This window comes from Hemitrygon akajei, chromosome 10, assembly GCF_048418815.1.
Source record: "Hemitrygon akajei chromosome 10, sHemAka1.3, whole genome shotgun sequence".
In the NCBI taxonomy this organism is placed as follows: domain Eukaryota; kingdom Metazoa; phylum Chordata; class Chondrichthyes; order Myliobatiformes; family Dasyatidae; genus Hemitrygon; species Hemitrygon akajei.
The window spans coordinates 164,704,548-164,717,297 of record NC_133133.1 but is presented as its reverse complement, the minus strand read 5'-3'; the positions used below and the strand labels follow the sequence as shown (position 1 = coordinate 164,717,297).

General features: G+C 37.6%; 1 protein-coding gene across 1 annotated transcript in view; it reads right to left on the bottom strand.

Annotated features, from left to right (window-relative positions):
* Positions 1 to 12,750, bottom strand: part of ptprq (protein tyrosine phosphatase receptor type Q) — a 167,236-nt gene that overhangs the window by 81,209 nt on the left and 73,277 nt on the right. Inside the window, exons 26-31 of the mRNA XM_073059606.1 lie at positions 11,808 to 11,983; positions 6,165 to 6,705; positions 5,513 to 5,674; positions 5,237 to 5,416; positions 4,038 to 4,145; positions 1,610 to 1,891 (exon numbers count right to left, since the gene is read on the bottom strand). Of these exons, the coding sequence (XP_072915707.1) occupies positions 1,610 to 1,891; positions 4,038 to 4,145; positions 5,237 to 5,416; positions 5,513 to 5,674; positions 6,165 to 6,705; positions 11,808 to 11,983 (1,449 nt within the window). The remainder of the gene's footprint in view (positions 1 to 1,609; positions 1,892 to 4,037; positions 4,146 to 5,236; positions 5,417 to 5,512; positions 5,675 to 6,164; positions 6,706 to 11,807; positions 11,984 to 12,750) is intronic.

The following is a 12,750-nucleotide window of genomic DNA, read 5'->3' as shown; positions in this document are numbered from 1 at the left end:
AGAAAAAAAGTTTGACTAACAAGCAGTGTGACTGCAAACATTGAAGGGAAAACAAGAAATTCGAAGACTAACTAGGGGCTGAGTTCAAACAACAGATGAACCATTATCACAGCAATGATTCTATTTACAGTAGATAAACACTATTTGAACAGAGGGTTAAAATTCCTTCCCCATTAAAGTCAGGCAATTTCACTGGACAATGGTAACCTAATTAAATAAAACTTTTGAGCAGGCAACTTCTACTGACATTCATCAGCATCGGGGAAAAAAGGACGCGAACAATAATCCTATTGCATTAATTTGGTGGGTTAAGATTAATGCTGACAAAAATAATTGGGAAGATATTTCACTCTAGTCTTGACACTAAATGAAATCAGTCAAAGATATATCTGTTATGTGATATCCACAACCAAGACTTAAAGTGAAAGATAGAATGCAGAAGTGGCTGTGAGTAAGCACAGAATGAGTAGATCATACTTGATGAGTACAATTTTGGAATGAGTGAAACTGAGAATTGTACAAGGCATCTTTTTTCTTATACCAAATAAAAGACCACATATCCCAAAAAGAATGATCTGAAGTGAACATTTTAGATAGATAGATAGATTCTTTATTGATCCCAAAGGAAATTACACCGTCACAGTAGCATTACAAGTGCACAGATATAAATATTAGAAGAAAAGTAGAAAGAATAAAAGATAAGTTACCACATACACTCTAACAGGAGGTGGGGGGAGGTCATCACTTCCCCGGCTATAGGTTGACTCATTATAGAGCCTAATGGCTGAGGGTAAGAATGACCTCATATAGCGCTCTTCATAGCAGAGCAGTTGTCTTAGTCTATTACTAAGAGTGTTCCTCTGTTCAGCCAAGGTGGCAAGCAGAGGGTGAGAAATATTGTCCAGAATTGCCAGGATTTTCCGTAGGATACAACACATTTAATTACCAGTTTAGAACACAATGCACATTTACAATCCATTGTTTTTAAAGTGTACTCAGAATTTTAGTTGCAGCATTTCCGTTTTAACATATTATGCAATCAGCAATAGTAAAGATTTACTGGGAAAAAAAGTAATGAAATTTCACTAATTTTTGGACATCTTGTCGACGAGGATTTGACTGGAGTGTGAGACATTCCAAAGGTTTACTGTGTGGAATAATATATAATGGCATTGGTATTCAGTGGTGGGTTCCATGAAACTGCTACTTCAGTGGAACTAATGCACTTGTGGATCACATTAAAACACAGACTACTAGAAGCTGTAAAGAAATCAAGAAAAAAGTTGGAACATTTTCCACCGGAAAGATTATGGAAGGAGTATTTTGCTAGTTTAATGTTAACCCTTTGCCCTTACTGTAAATGAAAAAGCAGGCCCCAGTGAAATTAATAACTCTTGAATGAAAGCAGTTCTCCTGGTTGAGCAAACAGTTAAAGGCATATCAACTTCCACCACAGATGGCTTTTTACTGGATCAAAATTGTAATCCAGCTGCAGAAAATATGTTTGATGTATTTTCCTAGTAACGGCAGTGGACTTCCACTTTTTTTTGGCAAAAATCTAAACTCTTAATAGCCTAGAACCATCTTAATAGTACAGAAAAGCACTTACTGCCTTGTTCCGTCAACAGAAGCGCAGTTAAGGAGGTTTGATTCCCATGGCCATACTTCGTATATGCTTTCACAGAGATGTTATAAGGGGAAAACGGCTTTAAGTTTTCTAGATAAATACTAGTTGCTGTACTATTCAGTACAAAGGAATCAGTATAATTGGCATACATGACTTTGTAGTATATAATAATTCCATTAGGTTTCTCTGGAGTTGACCAGCTCAAGTGAGCAGATTTTGCCGTTATGTTATTAAAGGTTAAGTTTTCAGGAGGCGTCTCCGGTTCTGCACAGCACAACAAAAAACATAAATGTGTTTTTCAAAGATTGTTTTGCTAGTACTCATAACATTTAATTATAGATCTGAATATATAAATGGAGTCAATTGAAATCTAAATATTTGACTAAGATTTGAAATAGCAGCACAATAAGATTGTAATATTTGTCACCAACGTTCACTGCAAATCTTTCAAAAACAATGGCAATATCACAAAGGATGTTGGAAGGGGAAAATCTCCATTGGTAGATTGTGTTTCTTTTCATTATTTTTCTTTCTTGTCACTTTTCAGTTAATCAGAAAGAATGATGGCATTGTTAAATAAATTTTACCACTTTTAACAAAAGGATTGAATTGAAATCCCCTCATGGATTTGGGTTAAACATCTCAAACGCATAGCCAATTTACTTCATTCCACTTGTTCAACCTTTAATGGAGGAAAGATTGGGGGAGAGTCCAGAAAGTTCATGAAGAAATGTCTGCAATATCATCAGGTGCTGTCGTAACTTTTAACAGAAGTATCCTAAAGTACGATAATGACCTGATGTTTTACTGCCTTTACTGATTCAGCCTACCCATTTAGGATACAGTGAGGTTGAACCAACAGGTTTAGGCATTTGCACGGTAGGAACCGATCTTAAGACTGAGCCATAAAGCATGTGCAGTCGTAGCGATGCATTTATAATAAATTAAATTTGGCTGGCGTCTGAGGATTTACGTGGTCCATGGTATTAATGAATTCATAGCATTCACTGTCCAGGATCTCGAATGGCCAACTGGCCAACATATTCAAAGCAAATCAAAACCGCTCAGAGACTAGGCCGGCGGGGGGGGGGATGGTGGTTGACACTGTTATCTACAACAACAAAGTTCTAAGTTGAAGGAAGTACATTGGATCTTTTATTAAGAAACCACCAAAGATGAACAATCTTGTAATAATAAAAAAACTAACTAAACTAAAATAATGAATTAAGCATTCTAAACAGTAGAGTTGGAAGTCTTAGCATATTTAAGATCATTTACACATTCCTAAGCAGTCAACAAAATAAATTATCATTCCAGCTGCCTCTACCTACACTAAACTGCCCTGAAACAAAGCGTGAATACATAACTATACTCATTCGCTTCTACCACGCCCCAACTCACCTGACAAATTACCATAATAAATATGCAAAACAAAATGCAGTACAGACAGAAAATAAATACATAGTTCCTACATCCAACTTTGTGGCACTGAATGTAGGTAATTTAATGATGGAATTGACTGCAAACCTAGAATTCATAGATAACAAAATTGTTACCCTGCAAAAAGTCATTCAGCCTGCATCACCATAGATCAAGCCCATTCTCCTATTCCGTCCCCACAGCCATAAAGTCACTTGCTTCAAGTGCCTATCCAATTCTCTTTCAAAAACCTTGAATGGTCCTCTGTTATCACTGCAGTCACTACTACTCTGCCTGACAAATTTTTACTTCACATCGCCATTTTATCTTTTGCCCAAAGTTCTATATCCGTGCCCTCTGATGTTTAAATCATCTGTTAATGGGAACAGCTTCCCTCGGTTTACTAAATTTAAACATGACCTTGTTCATTTCTATTAAGCCTCCTCTCAGCCTTGTCTGCTCCTAGAAGAAGAACCCCAAGCTCAATTTCAATAGGTACATTTAATGTCAGAGAAATGTATACAATATACATCCTGAAATTCTTCTTCTTCGCAAACATTGTCCAAAGCTCAAACTACATTTATTATCAAAGTATGTACAGATTATACAAGCTCTAGATTTGCCCCTTACAGGCAGCCACAAGAGCCCCAAAATAGCCCATTTTAAGAAGACCACCAATCACCCAATGGGCAGAGTGAGGGAAAAAAACACAAATTGTGCAAACAACGAAAGCAGGCAACAGAATTCAGAATGAAAGTGAGTCTATCGACATGAAGACCAGTGGAGGAAGAGAAGGCCCACAGCCATTGGTCAAACCTAACAACTTTGAATCCATTGTCATAAATCTCTTCTGCATCTGCTTGTAATGTGTGCAACCAGAACTGGAAGGTATATTCTAGTAATTTGCACAAATCTTTTGCTTTTGTACTAAACTCTATATTTTTATTTATGAATCCCAGGATCCTCTGTGTTATCAACCATCCTTTCTTACCATCTTCAAGAGTCCACACAAAAACATCATCTTCTCCAGAAACATCACTTTCCCCCACAGAGGTAGATGCTGTCACTCTCACTTTATACTTTGTGAACTTTTTCAAACCTACAAGTTAAAAACAATTGTAGCTTGTGAAGGAAAACAGACGTCATTATGTCTCTATGTAAAAATTCTGAGATGAATATATTGAAGTTATCTCAATACAATGCACAAACTTGTATGTGTAGGATTAGCTGTCAACTATCAGGTACAGCAGTTAAGGCCAGGGTCACACAGTGAACTAAACTGCATGTTCTCATATGTGAACTCTTATACATTGCACAGAGATTTTCACACTAGTAACTGTCTCTAAAATAACAGGAGTATTTATTTTCTACTATTCTTAAAACTCTTATTTTCTATGCTAATTGGAGGATCTTGGAAACTCCCACTGATAATCACAAACTGACTCAAGCTATAAAAATGCGATGCTTTCAAATACAACGAAAGACACAATATCTATTATAAATACCCATATTGTTGTTCTTTTCCACATCAGGTGGCAACCTTGCCATTTCTTCAGCATTCCTCTGTTTTTTATGAGGCCGAGTTGCTAGCTCAAAGCTCCACTCGGCATGGACGGAAAGCACACAAGGAGTCGGGCGGATTCGAACCCGGGACCGCTCGCCTCGAAGTCCGGGGTGGGTGCCACTACACCACTGGCTGGCAAAAATACCCATACTTTCCATACTAACTGGTGGGTCTTGGAAACTCCCACTGATACTCACAAAGTGACTCAAGCAAAAAAAAATGATTCTCTCAATTGCAACGAGAGTCACATTATCAGCAAGGAATCACCCAACAACTTTATTGAAATGAGTGCTGAATAAAACAATGCCACTTTGTGGTGCTACCACTCTGCAATGGTCTACATCTAGTTTACAAATGTTAAGTTATAGCGGAACTCTAAGGACAGAGAATCTGCCTACAACTGAAAGGTGAACTGCAGTTCAAACAATGCTATCTTTCTTTGGTTAACTTCAAATTTTGTTTTCCCAACATTTAGACACTACATTTTTAACTACAGTACTTAATGGTGTGCATCATAATTTTACAATTTGTCTTTAAAATTGTCCAGATTGATAACTTGCCAAAGATTAAATTTTCCCCTAAAATGGCATTTTCATATTTAAACTTATTTGCTTTATTAAAAATACCTGTTAGAGTAATGTTGTTGCTTATCACAATTCTTTGGAATGCTTCATTTGTGCCTTCCTCCAGAGCATAGAGTGTATAATGAGTTATTATGCCATTAGGTGTAGCAGGTGGCTCCCATGATATTAGTATTGACGTAGAAGTGAGATTTTTATAAGTTACATTCTGCACTGAACTTGGTACTAAAATAGCAAAAAGAAATGTACAGTCAACTTTAAAGAATCCAAAATATTATTTTATCTTCTTGAACAAACATCATGGTTTCCTTAGTAACATACCATATTGTTTTGTCTTTAAAGAGACACTGCTTGGTGGCCCCTCTCCGACAACAGTGAACGCTGATACATTAATAATGTAATCAGTATAGGGTACCAGTTCTCTTACAACATATGACAGCTGCTCAGATGAAAGGTCGATGACCTGTAGGCTGATTTCACTCCCTGCATTATGTAGAAAAAGAACAACCTCACCACACTTCACTTTCTCATATTTAGTACAATTCAGAAAAGTTAGTTTTTGAAAACAGAATAAAACAGGAAAGAAACTGGGTAAAAAAAAACAATAAGGAGCCAGGAGAATGAAATGCAGTAATAAATGCCATTCACAGAAGTACAGCTTAAGTAACATTTAAAATTCCCCTCATGAAATTTAACAATTGCAATTGGTTTTAAATAAAATACAATTTTAAAATTATTACAGAAAATAAAATTAGTTAAATGCTTTTTATAACACAGAAGCCTGCTATTATTTCTTAAATCTCTCTTTTCTTCTAGAAAAGATCAAACATTACTCATGCTGTTAAATATAGGTACATTCAATAGAAAATATTTTGTTGACTTTAAAGAGCAAGCGTGTATAGTAATTACATCACCATGTCACTGGGTCATCCCCACCTGTTGTAGCCACATACTGGAGCTGTGACCTATTTACCTTTGGAGATATTTTGAAGGCCATTAGGCAGAAGCCTCCATTGAGGAAGAAGAGGTGAAGAACTTGGAGGCAGGGAAATTCCACCTGCCTTGACAACTGGAATAACTGATCTTCTATGCAACACTGATCTCAGCTTGAAATTCACGCTGACTGTAGGAAGAGATTCAAGAGGTCCCATGGGGCTGACTGTTTGTTTAGTAAAGGATGTAGTGGAGCCCATAGCAGGCATTGAGTGCATTGTACTAGGGAGTGCAGTTTTAGTATATGTTAGTGGAGAAGAATATATTTGCTCATGTGATGTTAGTTGATCAGGCAGAGATGGAGCCAGACTTTTCTCACGTATAGTAGATGTTCCAGATAGATCTGAACTAACAGTAAACAATTTTTCAATTAGTGAAGAAGTAGACGGTAATTCAGAAAACAATTCAGCGGAGCCTTCATCAAACTCTGTAATAATGACTGCATCATTTTCTGAAGTCAACGTAGTGGAATCTGTTACCAACATACCAGGATATATGGATTCAGTCGAGTTTCTACTTTCCTAGATGAAAAAAAACTCCATTAATTTATCTTGCAAATGATTTATATATTTTTTAAATTTAATTTTTTTTGCTCAGCATAACAAAATTTTCAATTTCCAGATCCATTTACATTTCTTCCCCTTACAGATATCAGGTATCAGAACACTTCCGTCAAAATATAGACATCACCTATATACAAAAGCCCTTATTAGTTTAGCAGATAGGTTTACATCTATATATTGCAGAAAAGGTTGAAACATGGGAAGATATCTGTGATAATGCAAAGAATATTTCAGTTTGTAATAGAACTAAAGCACTGCAACTCAGAATTCTGCATAGAGCCCATCTGTCTCAAGATCGTCTCTCGAAATTTAAGATGGGGATTTCTCCAATGTGTTCTAAATGTAAAGTAAACACTGGAACTTTCACCCACTGATTTTGGATTTGTCCCAAACTTCAGGCATACTGGAGTGATATTCTGGGTGAAATGGAAAAGATTCTGAAGATGGAGCTTGAACTGGACCCAGTGTCTTTTCTCTTAGGCTTACCCAGCAGTTGTATTATTAACGCACATCAGAAAAAACTTTTTAACATCCTGACTTTTTGTGTAAGAAAGAACATTTTACTTCGTTGGATATCCAATGAGGCCCCTGAACTTTTTGGTTGGCGTAAATTAATCATGGAATACATTCCTTTGGACTTTTTGACATGTATGGTCCACTCAAAAACAAATAGTTGTCATAAAACATGGCAACCTTTTCTGCGGTATATAGATGTAAATGATTTATATATTTAAATAGAATCAAAGTAAACAGTCTTCAGTAATACAGTAATCAAAATTGTATCATTACTAATACTGCTGTCTGAATTAACTTTAATTTCAAATTCTATGCTTCATTTGATTACCAAAGTTTCACCTTCAACTACAATTTGATTTCTGATAAGAATCAATTTTAAAAATGGAAGAGCTACTACCCTGCAAAGCTAATGGTAGGAGATGTCGAATCCAGAACAATTACAAAGTGGTGACGACTGCATCTCAATTATGATCACTCACAACCCTTGTCATAATTGGGCATGGTATTGTCAGAATTCGGGACACTCTTTCCATTATCAGAGTTTATTTTCTTTCCTTGATTACTTACCTTGCATTGGTTAACATTCATTGATATTTACCGCACCTCAGTCAAAGTTCTCAATCAACCAAACATCACTACAACATTCATTGATCGTGTTGCCTAAGATGTACAACAAAAAGCAGTCGAAGAGGATACCAACCCAAGAGAAAGCAAATGAGATTATATTGATCCCAGTTTAAAAGATGGGTGTTAAGAAAGGTGAAATTGGGAGGTAGAGAAGGGGAGAGCTTTATTGCAGTTTCATGGCAGGGAACCAGGTAGTTGAAGATGAGGCTGACAGCGGTTGGGCGGAGTCCAACAGGGATTGCAGTGGAGATAAGAGCATCCCTTCATAAGTGGGGGAATGGGTGCCATACATTATAGAGCTAAAGCAATTCAACTAGTCCATTCCACTGCTCTCATGGCTACTTCTCCAATGCAAAGGTTTGATGAGGTCTAAACATGAGTTACTGGGCATCAGCAGTCAAAGCAGGCTAGCAGAACAGGATGGCAGAAAACAGTGCTGAAAAGGAACAAAATGGAGGAGGGGTTGGAGTTTTGATACTCAGCAGATTACACAGGAGAATAAAGGAATTAATGAGATGGAGCAATATTATGGATGTGGAAGTAGGAACCTGTCTTATTCCATCTAAAATGAATTTTGGATCAGCAGCCTGCAAGACAGGAAACAGTGGCTTAAGCAAACTGAACTAATATGAGGTGTACACTACTGGTGATGAAACATGCATATAACCATATAACAATTGCAGCACGGAAACAGGCCATCTCGGCCCTTCTAGTCCGTGCCGACCGCTTGCTCTCACCTAGTCCCACCGACCTGCACTCAGCCCATAACCCTCCATTCCTTTCCTGGCCATATACCTATCCGATTTTTCCACACAACTACCACTCTCTGAGTAAAGAAGTTCCCCCTCGTGTTACCCTTAAACTTTTGTCCCCTAACTCTCAACTCATGTCCTCGTTTGAATCTCCCCTACTCTCAATAGAAAAAGCCTATCCACATCAACTCTATCTATCCCCCTCATAATTTTAAATACCTCTATCAAGTCCTTCTACGTGCATTGTACTAGGGAGTGCAGTTTTAGTATATGTTAGTCCACCTCAACCTTCTACACTCAAATATGATGGCAGATAACTGGTTTAAATTAAAGAAATGTGGACCAAAAGGTAAATATCAGTAACTGTGATCATGAAACTACCAGATTCTCATTTTAAAATATGTCTTCATATTCATTGTTCTTCATATAAGGAAATCTGACATTTTTTATCACTCATCTATATGTGGTTCTAGACTTCTAACAATGTTTCTGATCTATTACTCTGAAAGTAGAATGAAATTTTATGGATTAAGTTATTTTATTGTGTACTATTTCTGCACATGCCAAGAAATAAAACAGGTTATGATCTAGGAAATGTTTGCCTGCCTTCCTTTAGAGAGCTTGAAGACACACACATGCAAAAGACATAAATGTCCAATGCAGATGACAAGAGGATATTGTTTTTACACCACACACACCGCAGGTCACACTGTCACGTATGCAGAGCATAAGTCAAGTCACATAGAAATTAGACATTCGAGCAGCTGGTGATATTAATGGCTTAACTAAAGATGATATCTACAGGTGACTAAATTTTTTAAAACTTTCATCTGTTATTGCCTTCAGTTATTTTTGTTCAGCTTTTCCTCACTATGTAGTATTTCAAAATAAGACATTTCTGTGTTGTTTCCATGGCAAACACTGCAATTAAGACCAGCTTCCTTAGCTTACCATTGCTAATGTTCTTTCTAAATATTGCTGTCATTGTCTTCACCTTCATAACTCTAATCTTAAATTCTGATTATATATAACTGTTGCCAATATAATTTCTTACTGTGCTCTATTTCATCATCTTTCACTTTTATTTATTACCTGTCCTGATAACAAGAGTCTCGAGCTGAAATATTATCTCTTTTCTCTTTCCACAGATGCGGCCTAACCTGATAAGTTTTTCTAGCAATGTTCTGTTTTATCTTCAGTTTCCTAGCTGCTGAAGCTATTTTTATCTCAATAACAACCCTACCCACATAGGTTCTACAATTGTGCTACCATAACAACTAATTCTCTACATGCCAACATCAAATCAAGTTTAATTATCATTCAAACCATACATAGATACAGCATTCGTCTGGGGCCAAGGTGCAAAATATTCAAAGTAGTAAGCAAGCATTCAAAATTAGTGAGTAACATAATTCAAATACATAAAAAATATTTTTTAAATATTCACTTTTTACAAAACCATATATAGTCCAAAACCCTGAGTGATAACATCCAGCAATCGACAGGGCAGTCTCCTGGCAGTGTACAGATGCATGCAATCTTGCCTGTCATTCCACCACTTGAACATGAGAGGGCAGCATCAATGGGCGAGGCCAGGTCCCAGTCGAGCTCAACTACGCTGTAGCACTTCCACATCTCTCACCTGGTCCGTAGCAGGTTTGAGGCCTAGTTCTCACTACAACAGTGCTCCCGTGTTAACTGCCCCTCCACCAGACAAGGGTAACAGGCCTGCAGCAACTTGCATTATCACTGTCCAACAGAGTCTTGAAATCGCAAGTGAAACGTCTGAGACAATGGTTATACAGCACCAATTCTGATGCTTCCAATTAGCGGTCAGCAACATGGTCTGCAGCCAGGTCAGCTCTTCTGAACCCAAACCGGTTCTTCTGACACACCGGTGAGCTTCTCTGATGTCCTGACGGTCTCCTCCAATATCCCGACCAGCTCCTTCAACACTTCAGCTGGATCAAACAACAAAACAAGTCCAGCTACTCCAATCAACCAGCAGCTCACTGACGGAGTAGCCCTACAATGCCCGATGTTCTTGGAGTAAAATTGTCTTTGGATCATAAAAAACTAACTTTAATTGGCTCCAGAGAGGCTGCTGCATCTGCACATGCTGCCAACTTACTGGAGGTAAAGTAAATACATCACACGTAAAGACCTCCCAACCATTGAGCTCATCTACATGAAACGCTGTTGTAGTAAAGCAGGAAAGCAGCATCCATTATTGAAGATTCTCACCACCCAAGTCATGCAATTTTCTCACTGCTGCCATCAGGTAGAAGAGCCTCAGGGCTTGCATCACCAGGTTCAAGAACGATAACTACCCTTCAACCCCCAGGCTTTTGAACAAAAGAGGAGAAATACACTCATCTACTGAGATGTTCCCACAATCAACGATCTCACTTTAAGAACTCTTTCATGTTATTTCATGTTCTCGTTATTTATTACTATTTAGTTATATTTGCATTTGCACAACTGTTGTCTTCTATGCTCTACTTGATCTTTCTTAGTTATTATTCTATAGGTTTGCTGAGCATGCCCACAGGAAAAAGTCAAGTCACTTTTTATTGTCATTTCGGCCATAACTGCTGGTACAGTACACAGTAAAAATGAGACAACGTTTTTCAGGACCATGGTGCTACATGAAACGGTATGAAAACTACACTGAACTACGTAAAAACAACACAGAAAAAAAGAACTACACTAGACTACAGACCTACCCAGGACAGCATAAAGTGCACAAAACAGTCCAGGCATTACAATAAATAATACACAAGACAATAGGCATGGTAGAGGGCGGTAAGTTGTTGTCAGTCCAGGCTCTGGGTATTGAGGAGACTGATAGCTTCAGGGAAGAAACTGTTAAATAGTCTGGTCGTGAGAGCCCGAATGCTTCTGTGCCTTTTCCCAGATGGCAGGAGGGAGAAGAGAATCTTACGGTTGTATGTGGTGACATATATGTACTCTGATAATAACATTTACTATGAACTTTGAAATTATAGGATACATAACAAAATATCAACAACTTCTGGACAAATTTGAATACTTTGCATCCTCTGCTTCAAAAATGTTTGACCCAAAATCAGAACATTAACAGGGGTATTATTAAAAAACAACAAAAGCTTAACAGATCTAACTGAAATAAAATGATGTAAATACCTGGAAATTTTCTGGGGTCAATGTTATATTTTGTACAGGTAGTTGAGACTCCAGCAGAAGAACAATGATTTGATACTGGATAATCATTCCATTTGCTTGATGAGGCTTTCCCCATTCTATTTTCGCTGATTTGCTTCCAACTTCTGTTGCCTTTAAATCAAACACTTCTCCTGGAACTAAAAAGCCAGAGTCAGTATTGCTGATAAAATATCGAGTGAAATTTGAGCCATAATACCTATTGTAAAAGTAATTTTGAAAATATGCACCATATGTTATCAGACTCCTGGTTAGTGCTATGACATTTCATTTTGATTCTGTAGAGCATATCTGATTCAAGGATGGGGCATGGTACTTTGATGGGATGGAAGAATTTGATTCCAAAGCCCAGATTCCCAATTCTTAGATCTTGGTCATACTCTAGAAAGATTAACCACCATAAATGTCACGTGTCTCCATCGAGGTGACAGTAAAGTAAGTCCAATCTCCCACTCTTTATAGTACATATTGAGTTACTTAATATTGAGAAGAAATAAGCAAATAAAATGGTGCATTTCCTAGTGGTATAATGGATAAAAGTACAATTGTTTCATTCAACAAAATAAACCAAACTGCTTGATGATTAATAACTATCCTGGAATTAATCAACTGATTTCCAGAAGACACCACAGATTGCAGGTGCTACAATCTGGAGCAAAACTCGAGCTGCTGAAGGAATTTTGTGGGTCAGTCAGCATCTGTGGAGACAAAGGGACATCTCAGATCAAGTCGCTGCATCAGGACTGATTTCCAGGATCCTGATCCTCCAGCTTGAGTGGGCAAAGAAGAAAACAGAATCATCCTGATGAAGGGTCTCGGCCCAAAATGTCGACTGTTTACTCTTTTCCATAGATGCTGCCTGGCCTGCTGAGTTCATCCAGCATTTTGTGTGTGTTGGTTGAGTAGA